This window comes from Homarus americanus, unplaced genomic scaffold (genome assembly GCF_018991925.1).
Source record: "Homarus americanus isolate GMGI-L3 unplaced genomic scaffold, GMGI_Hamer_2.0 scaffold41027, whole genome shotgun sequence".
In the NCBI taxonomy this organism is placed as follows: Eukaryota; Metazoa; Arthropoda; class Malacostraca; order Decapoda; family Nephropidae; genus Homarus; species Homarus americanus.
In genome coordinates, this window is record NW_024745073.1 from 10,015,615 (window position 1) to 10,035,290 (window position 19,676).

General features: G+C 43.6%; 1 protein-coding gene across 6 annotated transcripts; it reads left to right on the top strand.

The window, feature by feature from the left end:
• The first annotated feature begins 14,989 nt into the window (after positions 1 to 14,989).
• On the top strand, positions 14,990 to 18,914 carry LOC121878479 (rab-3-interacting molecule unc-10-like). Of its 6 annotated transcripts, none has more exons than XM_042384727.1 (6): positions 14,990 to 15,089; positions 15,331 to 16,793; positions 16,824 to 17,306; positions 17,923 to 18,044; positions 18,171 to 18,284; positions 18,543 to 18,914. In XM_042384727.1, the coding sequence occupies exons 1-6, from the start codon at positions 15,071 to 15,073 to the stop codon at positions 18,757 to 18,759; spliced, it is 2,418 nt and encodes an 805-aa protein (XP_042240661.1). In that variant the 5' UTR covers positions 14,990 to 15,070; the 3' UTR covers positions 18,760 to 18,914. The 6 variants fall into 6 exon arrangements, with proteins under 6 accessions (XP_042240661.1, XP_042240660.1, XP_042240663.1 ...); XM_042384726.1 differs by having other exon boundaries at positions 15,331 to 16,763; positions 16,794 to 17,306; XM_042384729.1 differs by having other exon boundaries at positions 15,331 to 16,441; positions 16,598 to 17,306.
• Positions 18,915 to 19,676: the final 762 nt, after the last annotated feature.

Here is a 19,676-nt window from a genome sequence, read left to right on the forward strand (position 1 = left end):
CCTGTAGAGTTCTTTGTAGGTTCTATTTGCTGGACATACAGAGGTACAAGCAAGACGGCACTCCCTACTCTGACTAAGTGTCAACTGAGCCCTCAGGCGACATGTGGCAAGTGATACATGTAGCAGCTTCCATATGTCGCCAGGCACATTATCTAAGCGTGTGGGACAAAACAAATATATTGCCACACGCTGCTGGCTAGGCTAAATAAATACTATATATGAATGGAATACATAACATACATACAGTAAGGACACTTGAGTAAGTAGTGCCCTTTGAGATGTTTATACACCTCAATTAGGTCACCCCTTGCCCATCTGCAGTACCTGTATAAGATTAGGCAATTTCAGGTGCTCTAATCTCTCAGGGTAGCTGAGGTGCTTAAGTGTAGGCCCCAGCCCGGTGGCCCTCCTTTGAACATTTTCAATCAACTGACAGTCCCTAGCATATCTCGGGGACCAGACGAGGAACCACCTCACTCTTGAAGATCGTTACGAGGGACGAACCGTCTAGATATCTGAACGACCTTCTTATAAGACCTAATAATTTAGTTGCCTGATTCACCTTCTTCTCGCAACTTCAGCTCATTGTCAACATACACACCTAGGTCCCTTTCACATTATCTCAATTAATGCAGTTTCTTCGTCCCTTTGGGACATATGATACGCCTTCTTACTGCTGGTACGTCCCAGGTGCAGCCTCTTACACTTCGTGACATTGAATCTTAGCAGCCATTTCTTCGACCATTCTTGAAGTTCACAGAGTTCCATCTGTAGCTCTTCACAGTCTTCTTGGTTCTTAATTTCCCAAAATAGCTTGGCATCATCCGCAAACATTTGTATGGAGGAATGCACAGCATCAGGCATGTCATTTATGAAGCAAACAAACAACAGCGAGCCCAATACACTGCCCTGTGGTACCCCGCTTGCTACAGGTACGTATGATGATTTGGTACCATTAATCACCACACACTGTTTGCGGTCATGGAGAAAGATTCTGATCCATGCTCAGACATTTCCCCAAATCCCATACCCTTCCAGTTTTAGTTTCAGCCTTTCATGGGGTACGCTGTCGAAAGTCTTGGTAATATCTAGGTATATATTTTCGATATTACCACCTTGTTACAGAGTTGGGGTCCAAACATCCAGTAACTTGAGTAATTGTGTTAAGCAGGAGTGCCCCGGCATAAAACCATGTTGGCAATCTTGTACAAGGTAGTTTCGTAGCAGATGTTCCATCATGGCATCTCTTATAATGCTCTCAAGTACTTTACGTACTATGCTGGTTAGGCTCATCAGTCTATAGTTATTCATGGAGTGACAATCACCCTTCTTGAAGATAAGACTCACATAAGCCATTTTCCAATCACCGGGGACCTTTTGCTCATCCAGGCATTTACAGAACAGGATCTTCAGGGGCTCAGCAAACTCGTTGCACAACTCTCTTAGCACTCTGGAATGCACCATATCAGGGCCAGGACTCTTATGAACCTTTAGCTTTGATAGTTTATTTCTTATAACCTCTTCTGTGAACACAATGTGGGTCAGCGCTGTGTCGAACCGTCTGTCCTCAAACGCAGGAAGATTGTTCACATATTCTCTTGTGAACACCGAGGAAAAGAAACTGTTCAATGCCTCAGCTTTGTCCTGGTCAGATTTTGCATAACTACCATCTTCAAGTCTCAGGTCTGATACTCCTACTTGCGTTTTAATTTCGACTTTACATAGAGGTAAAACGTCTTTGGGTTTGACTTGACCTCGCTTTCAACCAGCCTCTGGAACTCCTTTTCAGCACTTCTACACTCTGACTTTGCTTGGTTTCTGGCTCTTGCATACATCCTTCTCTCCTGCTGATCATTTCACCTAACCCAAGCCATGAATTTTTGGGTGTTCTTAACTCTGTTGACCACTGGAGGCAAGGGGTTTGCTCTTGGGTATATATTTCTCGATTAAATGGTTCACTGTACTAGCTATGATATTCAACGTAGTGCCTGCGTTCTTATGCCTTTAGAAGGCAGGACATTGGATACCCCTCATCTCCTCCCTCATCCCGTCGTAATTTCCCTTGTAATATTTGCACTTTGGCCTGGTTTTGTCATGAACTAAGGTAAGTAACAGTACATGGTGGCTGGTGTCAACTGGGACTAGATGTTCCAGTTTAGTCACCATACCCTCCTTGTTTGCTATGATGAGGTCAAGTGGCTTGGGTGTTTGTTTCCCTCTGTAATGCATCGGGTTTTTAACATGTTGGAACAGAAAAGTATCTCTCAGAGTTTCTACAAAAAGAGTAGCTGGGTTATTTATGTCATTTGGCGGGAACTCATTTCTTGAGTCAACGTCGTCATAGTTAAAGTCCCCCATGATAAGGAGGTGGCTAGGGTTGAGCATCGCTGCATTGTCTGTAAATGCTCTTAAATTTCCTTTGGTTTAGTAAGCTACAGTTTGGGGATCTGTAGATACACCCGACAATAAGTCTCCTCCCTTTAATTTGATTTTACACCACTTGGATTCCTCTAAAACATCCTCTCCCTGTACTCTCGCCTGGCTGGCTCTAAGGTCTTGCCTAGCATAGATAACTACACCCCTCTTGCTAGTTTCTTGAGAAAGGTTCGTAAATAAGTCATATCCGTCATTACTAAACTCATATTCCTCTGGGTCGATTCTCCTGTTCTTATACAACAGTTATACAACTCCTACTAAGTCGGGTTGGTGTACCTTCAGTAGTGTCTCAAACTCCTCTCTTTTATCAAAGAACTTGTCAGTATTAGTGTACATGGCATTCACGCCGGAGTTTGCTTTCGGTAACGTCTGCCGTTCGTAGTAACTCCGGCCCCCCTCCATTCTCAGCAGCTGCAGCATTTGCTAAATACACTGTATTTTGCAGGGTGTGGTTAGAAATGTCATTGTTTACACGGTGCTCGCCTCCTCCTGGATGGGAGGTAGAGTGGATGGAGGGTGTACCGCTGCCCTCTCGCTCTATTCTGGCGCTCTTGCTTCCATTACCCTCCCCCTGGATATAACCCATGTACACCCGTCGCCGTTCCTCCTCAACTCCTTCCTCTGCTGCTTAAAGCCCTGTAGGAGCTTCTTGTGCTGTTCCCTCTGCCTGACAGGTGCGATCCGGGTGAATGAATACATTCTGAAATGCCCTGCACCTTGCTAAGATTTTTTGCATTCCGAATAACTTCCCATTTCTTCTCACTCACTACTGTGATCCTGAGGGGGCGAGGCTTGTCCGCCTGCTTTTGTCCCAGCCTCCTCACATCCTGAGGGAAGGATGGCATATTCAGAACCTCTGTACAAATATTCTAAAACTGCAACTTATCGTGTGTTTTCCTACTCTCAGCTTCCTCCGACTGGCTCTCAGGAACTCCTGAAACTATTACGTTGTTCCTCCGCTCAAAACGTTCCTGTTGTCCCTCCTCTTCTGCTAGTCGCCATCTCTTCGACACACTTCTTCAGAGTCCCTAGCTGCTGAAGAACTTGTTCTGATCGTGCATTTCTCTCCACCACCTCCCGTGGCCCTGCTAAGGGCTGAGAATAACTCCTCTTCACTACCACCTCCATTCTATCGGCTACTTCCTCAGTCATAGCAAGGATCTCTTTCCCAACTTGTTTTAGTTTGGCAACCAGCAAGGATCCAGTTTCATCTATTTTCGTCCCTAGGAAACTCGTTCTGCTATGGCTTGCAATCGCCTCTTTCACATTGACTATGTAGTCAGGGCAATACGAGCATCAGCCTTCATGCTTTACAGCATTCTGTAATGTCCCAAACGCTGGATTGCTCAGACCTGCACTCTGTACATCCAACGTCGCCCTGCAGCAATTGCACGTCAACAGACTTCCTGGTGATGCTTCAGTCCCTGATTCCATACCCCTCATGGTTGTTGCTGTTGAGGAGGAGGAGGAGGAGGAGGAGGAGGAGGAGGAGGAGGAGGAGGGGGGGGGTGGTGGGCGTGCAGACTCTGTATGGATCTACTCAGCCTTAAGGCCACCTGTTTACCATGTGATGGACTTCTAATCATCGGTTTAATAATAATAATATTGTGATCTATTATTACTATGATAATTGCTTCTACTCTGTGTCTTGGTGGCAGGGCTTTCGCATCAAGGTCCCTTTAAAGCCACGCTCCGCTGTGTATTAAGTCACTGACTAGTGCCATCCACTGGATTAGTACACTTAATTTCTTCTGACAAAGAAATTTAACCCTTAGTGGGATGACTTCCTTTATAATCACATCTACTAATTGAAGTCTAAGTGAAGTGATACGTGGGAGTGATCATGCCCTTGTGGCACACCAATGTTATTTAAAAATAAAAATTAAATAATCACTTAGCTGCCCTCTGCTGGTCTTAACCTCCTTGGCACTCTCATGCGTCCAGTGTTGCCGCCCAAGACAGTTTGACTTGTCTTTCGTTTTTTTTTTCAGCTCTCCTCGACGAGTTGCTGGTATCTATATGCTATCCCTATGTACACTGTACCTTGCTATGAATGACGGATCATATGCCCACTTAGTCCTTTAGAAAACCCCCAAAAAGAAACTTATATTTTTTTGAGGCGGCAATAAAATGCCGTTTAAGGTAGCCCGGCTTGTTTTTCTGCATTTTTAAGGATTATTTACTTATCTTCAATGATTCGTGGCAACACCAACAATCCAAACATTGGCATCTCATTGACTATTTCATTGTCAGAGAAAGAGATCGCAGATATCCTCATCATCCGAGCCATGCGTGGCTCAGACCACTGCGACACTGATTACCGGCTTGTCAGTGCAAAGCTCTCACTGCATGTCGCCCCAAAATTGCGAAGGCAGCAATCCTCCAGAAGAGGTTTTAACACTAAAAGTATGGAGGATCCAGCGACAGCACATGCTTTCAGAGAGCTGCTCGAACGTGGGCTGATAAACAACCCAACAACAAACAACCCAAATCCCAGTGCTGAATGGGATATTCTTGACAATGTCGACAAAAACCTGCAGAGAGACCCTCGGCCAGATTGAAAGAATACACCAGGACTGGTTTGATGAAAATGACCCGGAAATCAATGTACAGTACTCGTCGATGAGAATTGTGCTGCTTTAACTGACTGGCAGAACAACGTTTAGTCATGGACCAAAGCTGATACCTTCCGCAAGAAGAAAGCGACGGCCTCGTGCGAACGTTGCAATATAAAGACCTGGTTTAAAATAAAGCATGTGAAACACAAAAACTTGCAGATCAACACAAGATGCACGAATTTTTCAATTCCACTAAAACATTTTATGGGCCAATCACTCATGCCGCAGCTCTCCTCTCTTCATCCGACGGTAACTCCATAATTAAAGACGAAGAAGGCATCCTTCAGTGCTGGAAAGAGCACTACCATTTACTGCTCAACCGAAACACCAATGTGGATGTCCTGACTACCCAGCAGGTCCCTCAGCATCCAGAACTAACCCACCTCAGCTATCCTCCAAACCTGGATGAGGTAGCTACTGCCATCAAACAGTTGAAAAATAACAAAGCCTCAGGGCCTGATGGAATCCCAGCCAAGGTGAATAAAGCAGGAGGACCTCTGCTTACCAGCAGTCTCCACTCTCTCCTGGAGAATATATGGGAAAAGGAGGAATCCCCCAAGCTCTTAAAGACGCCTCCATCGTCAATATTTATATGAACAAGGGAGACTGGTCAGACTGGCAACTACCATGAGATCTCACTGCTGTCTGTAGCTGACAAGATTACTCCCAGAGTCCTCCTAAACAGACTTCTTCCTGAGGCGGAAAACTTCCTCCCAGAATCTCTATGTGGCTTTAGACTATTACGTAATAATAATAAATAATAATAATAATTAACGGTTTATTGAAAGAGCTTGGCAGCCAGAAGGCTGAAAATATACAGTTACATATTTGGGGAATGGGTTTCGAATTACAAATAATATACAAGTAACATAAGTGACACAAATAAGACATATAATAACTAGATGGGGAAAAGCTCAAACTACAGTTCATTTCAACATAGTGACAGTGCAAGGAGTAGTGTTTACTGGGAGTGAATACACTGGTTTATTACAAGTTATTGATAATTTTTACAATGGTTGGGACTGGGCTATTCTTATAGCGATCAGTTCGTGCACGTATGGGCTGGATGCGGTTGTGGTGTCGAACAGCAATTCTCGGACTAGGGATCTCAGGTGGTAGTAGGAGCCGGTGTCGAGGATGGTGTAGAAGCTTCTTACCAAATTTGCAGATGAGGTCGTGGTGATGGTCAGTGAGAGTCGAAAGGGTCAGTGTGTTGAGCGCTTCTTGATATGTGGAGTAGGAAGGGGAGAGAATAATCTTGCATGCCCTCTTTTGCACTTTTTCTAGGTGTTTACGTTGTGTGGCATTTAGGGAGGAAGACCAGGTGGGGGAGGCATAGGTGAGCTTGGGAAGTATGAATGTTGTGTAAACACTGAGGAGCTCGTGTGCAGGAACTCCGAGGGATTTGAGTCGGCGGAGGAGGTGGAGACGGAAACTGGAGGATTTGACAACTTCACTGACGTGTGGTTTCCAATTTAGTTTGTTGTCTATGGTGACGCCGAGGAGCTTCGTGGAATCTACAACCTGGAGTGTGTTCGGACCTAGAGTAATGGAAGGAGGTGGGACAATGTCGGAGGAGAGGTTGATGTGCATAACCATGGTCTTGGTATGGTTGATGGTGACATGGTTGTTGGTGGCCCAGTTTTGGAGACTGTTCAATAAATCCTGAAGGGCGGTATAGTTGGGAGCAGAATTGTTGACGCTGATCCCAATGGTGGCGTCGTCGACATATTTCCAGTGAGCAGGGGTTTCTCTTAGGGCATCATTGATGAGCATAAGGAAGCAGAGTGGTCCCATCTTGGTGCCTTGGGGGACGCCACAGGTGAGTGACTGAAAGGTGGAGACAGCCCCTCGGAAGCGTACAGCTTGGCGTCGGTCACTGAGGAAGTCTGTGAGCCATGGTATAAGACTTCTCCGAAGCCCGAGGTCAATAGCTTTGTTGATGATTATATTGTGGTCGACTAGGTCGAACGCTTTAGTGAAATCAATGAAGGCAACAGCTACAGACGTTTTTCGTTTCTCGAGATGGCGGTATATGTAATCGAGAAAGCTGACAAGACAGTGAGTGGTGGAGGAAGTTTTCATGTTGCCAAATTGCTGAGGGTCTACGACTCCTGCAATATCAGCATAAGCCCAGTCGAACACAAAACTTTCACAGATTAGGCTGGGTATTGGGGTGATTGCAATAGGTCGTAGCTGATTTAAGGATTGTGGGCTGGTTGACTTGGGCACTGGTGATACATAAGAGGTCTTCCAGTCAGCTGGGCATCTGGCTTGACTGAGAGAAGCATTGATGATGGAGCATAGGGGTTTAGCAAGCTCCGGGGAGAACTCCTTGAAAAGTTTCATTGGTAAGTCAATGGGGGTGGTAGAGCGTTTTAATTTTAGTTTGTCCAGGCGTTTTGCTACTTCAAATTCTTCTACTAAGTCAGTGGGAAGGGGGGCTGGTAGGTAAGCAGGGAGAGTGGTTGTGTCAAGCCGGGGGAGCGTCTGGCATATAGTAGCGAAATGGTTATTTGTTTGCTCAGCTGCGTCAACATTAGTGAGATGGCTAAGGAAGGGGAGGGGGTGTGTCTTATTGTTTAGTCCACAGAGTTCTTTAAGCTTACCATACCATTGACTGATGTTGGTCTGCTTCAGGTGTTGTAATTTGGTTGGGTAGTGGGACTTCTTTGCAGTGCGTATTTCGCGGATGACTCGGTTGCGAAGGGACCTGTAGCGGATGTGGTCATTGAGATGAAAGGCTCTGTCTCTCTGTTGCATAAGTCTTTTGATCCGAGGTGTGATCCAGGGCAAGTCAGCTGGGTGAGATCTGACGGACTTCTCGGGGAGGAAGTGGTGGTGGGCTTCCGTGGTGGTGTTGGTATAATTTATCCATTTGGTTTCCACGTCATCCACGCTAAGTACTTCAGTCCAGGGATGGTGAACTATTCACTGCCCGAAGAGGCGCAGTGCAGAGTCAGTAATCGGCCTGTAGGTCTTGATGTAGGGTCTCTGTACTTGAGTGGGAGTGGCAGCTGGGGACCAGAGCACATGATTTTTGCTGCCCGCCAGATAAAGGAAAAGTGCAGAAAACAGCGTTGTGACCTGTACATGGCTTTCATCGACCTAAGTTCCTAACCAAGACCTTCGATTTGGTCAACAGGGAAGCCCTCTGGTGGACCCTCAGCCGTTTTGGCTGTCCACCATAATTCATCATTATTGTGAGGCAACTCCAATATGGCATCCAGTCTGAGTTCTTCCCCATCCAAATGGAGGTAAAACAAGGATGTGTACTGGCACCAACTTTCTTTTCCATATTCTTGGCTGCCTTCCTTACTCGTACCAGTGCCAATTTAGCCGGAGGGGTGGACATTGAGTACCAGATGAAGGGTCTTTTCAACATAAGACAACTCCAGGCAGACGACCTCAACCTTGTCGTTCACACTGAACGCAACCTACAGTAGATCCTCAACACCTTCGCAGATGCATTTGCACACTTCGACCTTGAGGTAAATGTATGTAAGACTCATATTCTCTTTCAGCCTGCCCCTGGTTCAGCTACACCTCCACCATCCATCCAGCTTAACGGTACTACCCTCTCTAATGTTACCCACTTTCGGTGTCTCGGCTCTCACCTGTCCACCACCGCGGACATCGATGAAAGGATTTAGCATCGGATCAGATGTGCATTTCAAGCCTTTGGCAGACTCTGAAACCATGTCTTCAGCTGTAGGGAGCTGAAATTATCTACAAAGTTGCACGTATATCGAGCAGTGGTCCTTCCCACCCTGCTATATGGCAGCAAGACATGGGTCACATACAGGAGGCACCTCAAGGCACTTGAAAACTTTCACCAACGTAGTCTACTGAACTAGGCCTATGTCTATAGGCTTGAACATTTATATTATATTGGGTTTTAGTAGCGGTGGGAAGACAAGAGAAGAAATGCCAATATTCTCGCTGACACCAACTGTAGGAGCATCGAGGCTACCATTATCCATGAACAACTCTGCTGAACTGGCCATGTTACCCGCATGGACGACAGTAGACTGCCAAAGCAGCTGCTTTACAGTCACCTCATGAATAGTAAACATAGTGCTGGCGAGCAACTGAAAAGGTATAAGAATAGTCTTCAGACAAACCCGAAAAAGTGTCAAATCGACCCCCTCACCTGAGAGACGATTGTTCCACACCGTAACGCTTGGAGGAGCACCACACAAGAAGATGTCAATACTTTCGAGTGTGCCTGACTGCATACTAAGGCAGGCAAGCACCAACGTCGAAAAGATGTTGCTGCCGCCCCTCCCGCACTAGATGTAGCCCCCCACACGTGCAACACCTGTGAACGGCACTGCTGGTCCCGTATCGGCCTCTTTAGTCACCTCAGAACTCACCAACCTTGGTGACATTCTTAATAACTCATATCATTGTTTAATAGCTGGATGATCGTCATACTCGAGTCCGAGTGATAGCAAAGTAGTAAGTACGTAGTATTAAGTGGATGTTAAAAAAAACTAAGATTTATGCCCGCGGTTCCCAAACACGACATGACAAGATGCATCATAAGGGTTCACATAGAGGTCATGGGGTCACTGGGCTGCCATAGAGCTCAAGGGATCGCTGGAATGTCTCCTGGGTCCTGCAGCGGTCAAGGGCAATTTACAGTGTTTTGTGTGGGAAACTCAAATACTGTATAATAGAAAAATACTACAATTAACATGAAAAAAATGCGTTCAAAAGTTATCATTAAAAAAAAAATCCATGGCAAAGGAATACTCACTCCCTTCCCACTGGCATTCGTCAGTCTTTAACCCACCTACCACCAACGTTATTACTTTTTCGAGGTTAGTCAGGAACACGATAGAGATGATGGTTATCATTAGTGTTCGTAGTTCTCGTGCACCTTACATAAGTGTCAAGCTTCCAAATCACGGATTTTTTCTGTTGTTTACTTTAACAACCAAAGTGATGTATCATATGAGACACTAGCCTTTTCCGAGGGATTACCCTGAAATCTGTGAACATTTACTCAGGAGCTGAGAGCCAATATTGAGGCTTTATTGTTGACTATCTTTTATCTCGCTCTGCTCATCTGTCTAATATGGTGTGAGCGGCCCCCGACCAGCCAATATGTATTGGGTTCCAAAATCGATGGTCATCTTTCAAGGTCAACTGACAATTTATTTAAAAAATATATATATTTTTTTTTTAACCAAACAGTCAGCGTGTTACCGTCTGCATCTTAAGCTAATTCGGATTTGCTATTTAAAAACTCCCAGTAGATACCCACTAATTATTTTTTTAATAAACTATCAGTTTAAAAGAATTCACAACAAAATTAATTCGAATTATTTCTGCAGTAAGAATAAACTACAGTGTCCTATTTTACATCTAGTTTCATTTCCACCCTCGATCGCTTAACATACTACAGCATGTTAATCAAAACACGCGCGCATAATGCCTCAGCATACTGTAATAAGTAGTGCTTGCGCAAACGCAGAATGTTCACGTCGATCACAGAAACAGGATCGCTTAAGATGGTGCATTTCAGGGCTAGCAGTTTTCAAACAATTCATAGATGATGTTATGTAAAGTTTTATTGAGTTGGAACTCATTCAAACCTTTTTCAACATACTTATACTCATAATAAGTTTCATTGGATTCTACCACAACAAAACCGTACCTAATGTAACTTCAATAATATCATTGCTATATTCCATGTTACAATAACGTCTGGTTAAAATAATAATTATTATTATTATTTTATTGGATAAAAAACTAAAAATTCCAAGATTGCGCTTTACATAATTATACAGCCAACCTCTCTGATGATTCGCCACTTAACAAGAACAGTATAGACTACAGTTACAGATATACAGGGTGTTTAAAAGAATGTGTATATAGTCGACAATCTACACCCTGCCTTACAGATTTTCGTATGCGGGAGACCTCATACACAGGGCTGGATTAACCATTAAGCAAAATAAGCATGTGCTTAGGGCATCAAGGGAAGGGGGGCACCACAGAAATTTTCCATAGCCGGATTTACCATGGACCATATGGTGCAAAACTGCAAATGGTGCAGCTGAACCAGGGTTCACAAAAAGAGGCCCACACATTAAATGAAAAAAAATACATACATATATATATATATACACAATAATAATAATAAATAGTAATTATAGAAGTTAATGATATACAACAAAATTAGGATCTGCTAACTGCCTCATGGTCCACGGAGGCTCACGTGAACGTTCTTGTCTTGCCCGGCAGGCTGGATCCCTTATCTCTACTAAGTATAGAAGCAGATGTGTTACATAAGACTAATTTTGAGGATCTGATCAAAGACTTTGCAATTAAAAAAAGTAGGAGAAAACTTTTCAACTAAAAATAAAGTGGTCGTATACAAAAATAAACATTATTTTCCATCTTACTGTAAATTTTGTTTAATTTCGAAAAATAACATTTTATTTTATGGTTTATTATTGTTTATATTTTGAATTACATATATATGGGGGGGGGGGCACCAAAATCTTTTAAGTGCTTAGGGCCTCTAAGGATCTTAATCCGGCCCTGCTCATACATCAACAAAATAGGACAATATTGCTGTTGTAATGGCAAAACGTTGTGTGTGCAGTTGTGGTAGTTATATGCAATACTTGTACGACATATGGCTGTGTCAGTATTACAACTATTAATATGTACATGTACGACAAAACGTTATGAGCACAATTACTATGAGAATTTGTGATGTATGCATCTATGGCAACTAATGATTCGTAAGTTTGATAAGTGATGTGTACATGTATGGCAAATCATAAGATGCATAGATATAATAGTTAAATAAGCTTCGAATAGAATAATGTACAAGTATAAGTACGGCACTTGTTATATGTCAGGTGGCAAGTATGGCAACATGGCAATTAGGAGAATCTGCAAGTAGTGGAGGCGACCGAGTAACCGATACACAGACTGGAGGTAAACCAGTTGAGAGAAGGTTTTGACTGTGAGTGGTGGTGGAGACTGAGTGTTGGTGGAGGAGACTGTGAGTGTTGGTGGAGGAGACTGTGGATGGTGGTGATGACTTCATATAAATGTATAAGCACCTTAAGGGGCATTAAATCAAACGTACAGTACATATCTGGAGTTTGCGGTTGGGCGCCCCGGGCACCAGAAATTACCGCCTCGTGGTAAAGAACCTAACAGTGCAGAAAACTGTCAGAGCTAATTAACTTGGAGTTAGACAAGTGACCCCGTGAAATAACTTGCCTGCAAATGTTGTGATAACAACGAGTGTGAGCTCCCACAGTCCATGTACATTCAAGAGCTCGTATACTTCCTTTTACTTTTTTTTACTTTTATCCTCTTCACCACCGATCGGCTCGTTAGCCGCTTGGGCGATCGGTCACGTCTCTGAGCAGTTTTCCTTTTTCATTTATCCTCTTCACCAAAAAATCAGCTCGCTAGCCGCCCGGGCGATCGGTGACTTTTATCCTCTTCGCCACTGATCGGCTCGCTAGCCGCCCGGGCGATCGGTGACTTTTATCCTCTTCGCCACTGATCGGCTCGCTAGCCGCCCGGGCGATCGGTCACGTCTCTGTCACGTAGTTGGCAAATACTTCCAGTGCTGTACTGTCAACTATAAGCGCAACATTGAACTGACCGACCGACTGGCTGACTAGTTAGCTGAAAAGTGACAAAGAGGGCAAAAAAAATAACAATAAAAAAAATAAAATAAAAATAATAATAATAATATATATATATATATATATATATATATATATATATATATATATATATATATATATATATATATATATATATATATATATATATATATATATATATATATTTTTTTTTATTGGGCACTCCCCTACATCCTTGTGTAAGGTGAAGCGCAGAAGCGTTTACAGCGCCCAACAGGGAAGCATGCTAAGTTCATGCTTGCCTTTATGTCTCATGAGTTAAGGGCGTAGAAGCCTGAAGAGTCAAGGGCGTAGAAGCCTGAGGAGTCAGTGGTTTATGTCATCAAGTTATTGGAAGCTCCAACAACTCCCTGAATACGAATTCGCAACTTTCGGCTTACAACAGGTACCTACTTTACTGCTAGGTGAACAAGGACTAATGGGGGCTAGGAAGTAAGTCCAAACAACTTCCACCGGCCCGGGAATCGAACCCGTGACATCTCGCTTGCAAGGCAAGAACGGTACCGCTTCTACCACCGATCCCCCAAAAAAATATATATATATATATATATATATATATATATATATATATATATATATATATATATATATATATATATATATATATATATATATATATATATATATATATATATATATATATATATATATAAGTAAGTTAGGGTGGAGGCAGTCCGGGGAAGGCAAATATGGTAGGACGGGTCACACCGGTTGCACAGGGGAGCTCCCATCACCTTGGGAATGCTGAGATACCCGATACCTGCCTCCCGCCGGGGATACCTTCCTACCAACCTAGGACCCCTCCTTCCTGCAGGGCCCATACTGTTCCCGTTGCTGTGGGAAGGGGAGATGAGGACTGAGAAGTAAAAGTAGTGAGACGTCATTTCCCATAGTCCACGAAGGCTGCTTGACGGGTTACATGCCAGCAAGTGAGGTGAAAGAGCTAGTGGTGACACACGTCTCAGAACATATTTACTCATACGTACTACTGCTTCCTCTCTCACTTAGATATTGTGACTATTGCTCTTGAAACTATCATTCCAGTTATATTTTATTTCTCATATCGACGTCTGGATTAGGAGACAAGAGCACAAGTCACTGTAGTCCTTTGCTAGGCCAGTTTCCAAATGTCTTCACACACCGGTTGTTGATGTTTTTAATTTAGGCATTGCTGCGCTTCAGCTCTTAGCCTAGATAAGTACTACATACATTAGTCATTAACAATTAGAAATTAAGAGATAGACTTCCAAAGACTCACGATTAACATCACTACACTTTCACCTTGACCTCATAATGGAATTTATGACCAAAACGAAAACTAATTCCAGTCGCATTATTAATCAAATTAGTTCTATAAACATAGAGAAATAATTATAACCAAAAAATGAGTGCAAAGAGGAAATTAAAAAAAAAACACGATATAATTGACATTAATAACCCAAAACAACTTTTTACGATATACAAAACATAAAAATTGGGGAGTGTTACTACTTTTTTTGAATAAAAATAAATGTATTGTAAATAGACAATCTCTCCCAATACTTTGTACCACCTCTAATTCTAAGTGATCTCACCCTACTTAGCATGTGAATTAAATTTCTCTACAGAAAATACATAATTCATGTGCTAGGACTTCGGAAACACATAATTAGTGATAATGGAGTATTGCACTTGCAGTGTTGTTGACAGTAAGGGAGTATCACATGCTGTGCACAGATACTGCAATACAGGAGCAATGTCGTGATTCATCTATCACAAAACATAACTTCAAGTGCACTTCCCTTGTACACTAATAAATTTACATGATATGCAGCTCAAAGATAATATGTAATTACCCCTACACAGTAAAGGTGACAAAAAGAAAAACAGAAAAAATATGAATACAGACGTAGATGACCTGTGTCAGCTGTTGTTGCTAATTTGTGACCGTGGAAGTTAATAACTGTCGGGAAGGATTTTTGTATCCAGAGTGGGGGAGGGGGGGTGTCGGAGGAGGGGGACGGAGGGGTATAGGAAGGAACCAGCATGATTGGCTATAACCTAGCTTCACGTAACAGCAGTCATTATGTAAGTGTAGTGAAACCATATTTGCAGGTACAGTATGTGAATAAGTTCATGTATGAAGTTACAGATTTTTATATACAAACCGAACGTTCCACTTTATATTTCTTGGGCGATTACTTTCTGTTCTGAGGCTCTTGGCGAATTATCATTTGCAAGACAGCAAACCTTGAGAAAGCCTACTTGGCACCATCGCACCATGTGATCCAGTATATAAACGGCCGGAGGCAAGGGGAAGACGTGCAGATCCGCCCATTCTTCCACACAATGAAGATCACCATTCTAGGTAAGGGTTTCACCTACGGCTAAGGCAGACGTGCAAGTGAAATTTGTTAATCTCTAAAGCTACTGGTACACCCCCACATGCTAACAAGTACCAAATTAGAATAAGACTTTTAGCTAGTGACTTGCAGCCTGGATTTTAGTATCTATCGATCAACTCTCCACACATTAGATAAATTTCTAGAAGAATGCAGTTCATGATTCAAATTTATGGTTATTCCTAAGTCCCTCCAAAAACTTTGCAGGTACGCTGCTAGTGTTGGCCTCCGGCGCCAAGCTGGATAATGTGCTCGGCTCAGGCCACTCGGAGCAACACTTCCAACGCACACCTAATAACAACCTGGTCCACATCAAGTACGGGGAGCTCCACAGCACTCACTCCAACCTTGGTCACGGTGACAGACAGACCCATAGTGTCTCCACAAACCAGTCTCACAGTCTCTCGGTTAACCAAGGCCACAGTTTGTCAGGTAGTCAGTCTCACAGTCTCTCCGCCCACCAGGGTCACAGTCTGTCAGGCAGCCAGTCTCACAGTCTCTCTGCCAACCAAGGCCATAGTCTGTCAGGCAGCCAGTCTCACAGTCTCTCTGCCAACCAAGGCCATAGTCTGTCAGGCAGCCAGTCTCACAGTCTCTCTGCCAACCAAGGCCATAGTCTGTCAGGTAGTCAGTCTCACAGTCTCTCTGCCCACCAGGGTCACAGTCTGTCAGGCAGCCAGTCTCACAGTCTCTCTGCCAACCAAGGCCATAGTCTGTCAGGCAGCCAGTCTCACAGTCTCTCTGCCAACCAAGGCCATAGACTGTCAGGCAGCCAGTCTCACAGTCTCTCTGCCAACCAAGGCCATAGTCTGTCAGGCAGCCAGTCTCACAGTCTCTCCATCAACCAAAATTCCCAGCACCTTAGCGGACAACAAGGCAGCATTCAGCTCGCTTCAGACAACCAACAGGCCGTAACACAGACTCAAGCGGTCATTACCCAGAGAGTAACTCAGGACAGAAACCAATTCCCTGCCCAGAACCAACAGGCGAACAGGAACCAGTTCTCTGCCCAGAACCAACAGGCTAACAGGAACCAGTTCTCTGCCCAGAACCAACAGGCTAACAGGAACCAGTTCTCTGCCCAGAACCAACAGGCTAACAGGAACCAGTTCTCTGCCCAGAACCAACAGGCTAACAGGAACCAGTTCTCTGCCCAGAACCAACAGGCTAACAGGAACCAGTTCTCTGCCCAGAACCACCAGGCTAACAGGAACCAGTTCTCTGCCCAGAACCAACAGGCTAACAGGAACCAGTTCTCTGCCCAGAACCAACAGGCTAACAGGAACCAGTTCTCTGCCCAGAACCACCAGGCTAACAGGAACCAGTTTACTACCCAACAGGCTAACAGGAATCAATTATCTGCCCAGACCCAACAGGCTAACAGAAACCAGTTCTCTACACAACAGGCTAACAAAAACCAGTTCTCTACCCAAGCCAACAGGAATCAGATCTCTGTCATTACTCACGCGAACAGGAACCAGCTCTCTGCCCAGAACCAACAGGCCAACAGGAACCAGTATTCTGCCCAGACCCAGCAGGCTAACAGAGACCAGTTCTCTGCCCAACAGGCCGACAGGAACCAGTTTTCTACCCAGACCCAACAGGCCAACAGGAACCAGTTCTCTACCCAGACCCAACAGGCCAACAGGAACCAGTTCTCTGCTCGACAGGCCAACAGGAACCAGTTCTCTGCCCAACAGGCCAACAGGAACCAGTTCAATGCCCAGAATCAACAGTCATTCAGTTCTCAGGTATCCAGGCAGAGTCAGTTATCTAACGGCAATAATGATCAACTCAGGAGTGAACGATTCAGCTTCAACAAAAACAAATTCTCGAACCCCGACCTCGGAGACCAGAACCAGCAGCAGAACACTCAACTTCTCTCTAGACAGAACCTAGAGTCCAGCAGGTTCCAGACTGGACAGAACCAAGAGAGGAACAGGTTTCAATCATCCCAGACTCCCAGCTTCCAGAACCAACAGGGACACTCAACTTCTGTCGGAAATCAAGTTGTCAGCAAGGAACAACACCAGAACACTGATGGCCGCCTCCACACCTTCAGCGGTCAATTCCAAACTTCAGGAAATCAGCACCAGACTTCTAACCAACAAGTCCATTCTACCAGTAATCACATCCAGGACTCCCAAAATGCTCAGCTCAGTACCAACTTCCTCAACTCTCAGGTAAGCTTCTTAAAAAAAAAAAAAAAAAAAAAGCAACACTAAATTAATGTAAATCACGACACTACTTGAGTGAAACACGCATTAGGAATTTTTTTAATAGTGTCTGTTGCACCAGAAATATTTCGCCATTTCTCTGAGGATTATGACTAGGGCCCGGATAGTTATGCACTAAAAAACCATGAAATATGCATGCAAATATGCACTAAAAACAGGGGGAATATGCATTTATATGCACTAAAAATTTCACTTATAAAGCCTTACTGGAACATGCAAGAAGTAGTTGTTGCTCCTTTTGTGCACTATTGGACTTAACAGCTTCGAGTCGGATGTGCTTGCTTGTTTTAAGGTGTTGTTGGACTTGAAATTTCTTGCTCGCTGTCACTGGTGCTTCACAATATTTACAAAACAGTACACTTCCATCAGTAGTAAATGCATCAAATTCCTTTACATATGATCTCAGCACTTCATTTTGGTTTCTTTGTACTTTGTCTTACAGGATTTCCATTGTTGTAGGGCCTCATCTAAAGCCTTTTTTTCATTATTACTTTTATTGCTGTGTGATACATGCCATTCCTATTGGAAATAAATGATACGGATTTACTATCCGACGTTTCAGATGACGCAGATCTCAGGTCACATCGAGAACGTGAATGGGGACACAGTATTGGGAGTGTTCCAGTCCTTCATCGTGCCCACCACCTCCTCTCTGGCTGAGGGGCAGGTCTCAACCTCCTTCTCGTGAGTAATATTCTATCTATTTACTTTAATATTTCTTACTTATATTATATCTGAACCACTAAGAGATAACACAGAGAAATTTTTCCAAAATATGGAAGGTGTTATACAATTTTGTATTGCTGACAGGTGCTCGAGGTACGGGCAGGGTTACTACTCAGACTCTGAGAGCGGGTGCCGTAAGTTCCATGTGTGCACTCCAGTCCGCGACACCCAGGACACCACCACACTCTATCGCTTCACGTTAGTACCATATTTATATTCGTTCAGCTAACCATAAATTATTTTCTTAATGAAAAAATTATTTAATGAAAATTGTAACTATGTATCTAACCTTTCATGTTAAAAACTAAACACGATTCATAGCAGCATATAGTGTTGAATAAATGAGTCTTGAGGAAGCTACTTGTCCTATCTTTCCCTAAAAGCTAAAAGAATGTCTTTAATGATTAATTTTAATCACATGTTATCTCAATTACTAATCGTTATATGTCGCACCAGGTTCCAATGTAACGAGAATGAACAGTTCGACCAGAGCTCCTTTACCTGCTCCCGATCCTCTGCCTCCTGTGCCTCCGCCTCCTCCCTCTTCACTAATAGCAAGCAGAATACCCAAGCATTCTTCTCCGAGTTCTCCACCCCTACTGAGCTGACAAGAGACAGAGGCTTGTGTTATTTGGCCCGCGGCACTGTCATTACCGGAGTGCGCCGCAAGTAATTGCAGCACTCAATCCAGTCACCAACACGACTCGCGACGCTGCACCACTTATCCCGCCTGACACCTACACCTCACCCCACCTCTTAGGACTATGGAAACTATTGAGTTTCGTCTCCAATACATAAAGAAAAAATAAGCCAATAAAAAGAGCAGAATACAAACTCTTTTATTTTTTGTCCATTTTGTACTCTTCTAAAACCATACTATAATTTTAGGTTTATGATAAATTCAAGAATAATAAGAGATGTTGCATCATATTACAGTAAAAATAAAGTCCAAGTTACGGAGGATAAACAGCGAACAGCCAATGGACTTTTATCAGTGTTGTGGCAGCACCAAGTGTGAAAGCTCTCAAAACCAGACTTGACCAACACTGGCGCGGGTACAGCAACGTCCTAGAGCCAGTACACATGTGCCCAATACTTGCTAACAGTAACAGAAACGTAACCGACCTCCCAAGCAGCTAACGACCTGATCAGTGGCAAAGAGGATAAAAAAAAAAACACTGCAAAGAATGCCTCCAAAATCCAAGTCTCATTTTTTATGTCTATAATTTAAACATCCATACTTCTTACCTTTTACAAAAGCAATTTGTCCTATTATATCAAGGACCAGTCCTTCACCTCCCCCTTACCTCTCCTTCGTGTCTCCACATTCTTTCTTATAAATGCTATTTCCATGGTCAATGTCCCAATGAAACCAACTACACCAATCTCCTCTTTTAATTCCAGTCGCGACATGTGTTATTCTTTATCACGCCACTGATACTCTACAAATTCCTTTTGTCTAACTTTATTATCAAACCCCCTTCATTCCTCGCATTTCTCTTTTTTACTTTTATTTTTATCCTCCGCCAATGATCGGCTCATTAGCCGCTTAGGCGATCAGTCACATCTCTGTTACTCACTGTTGGCAGG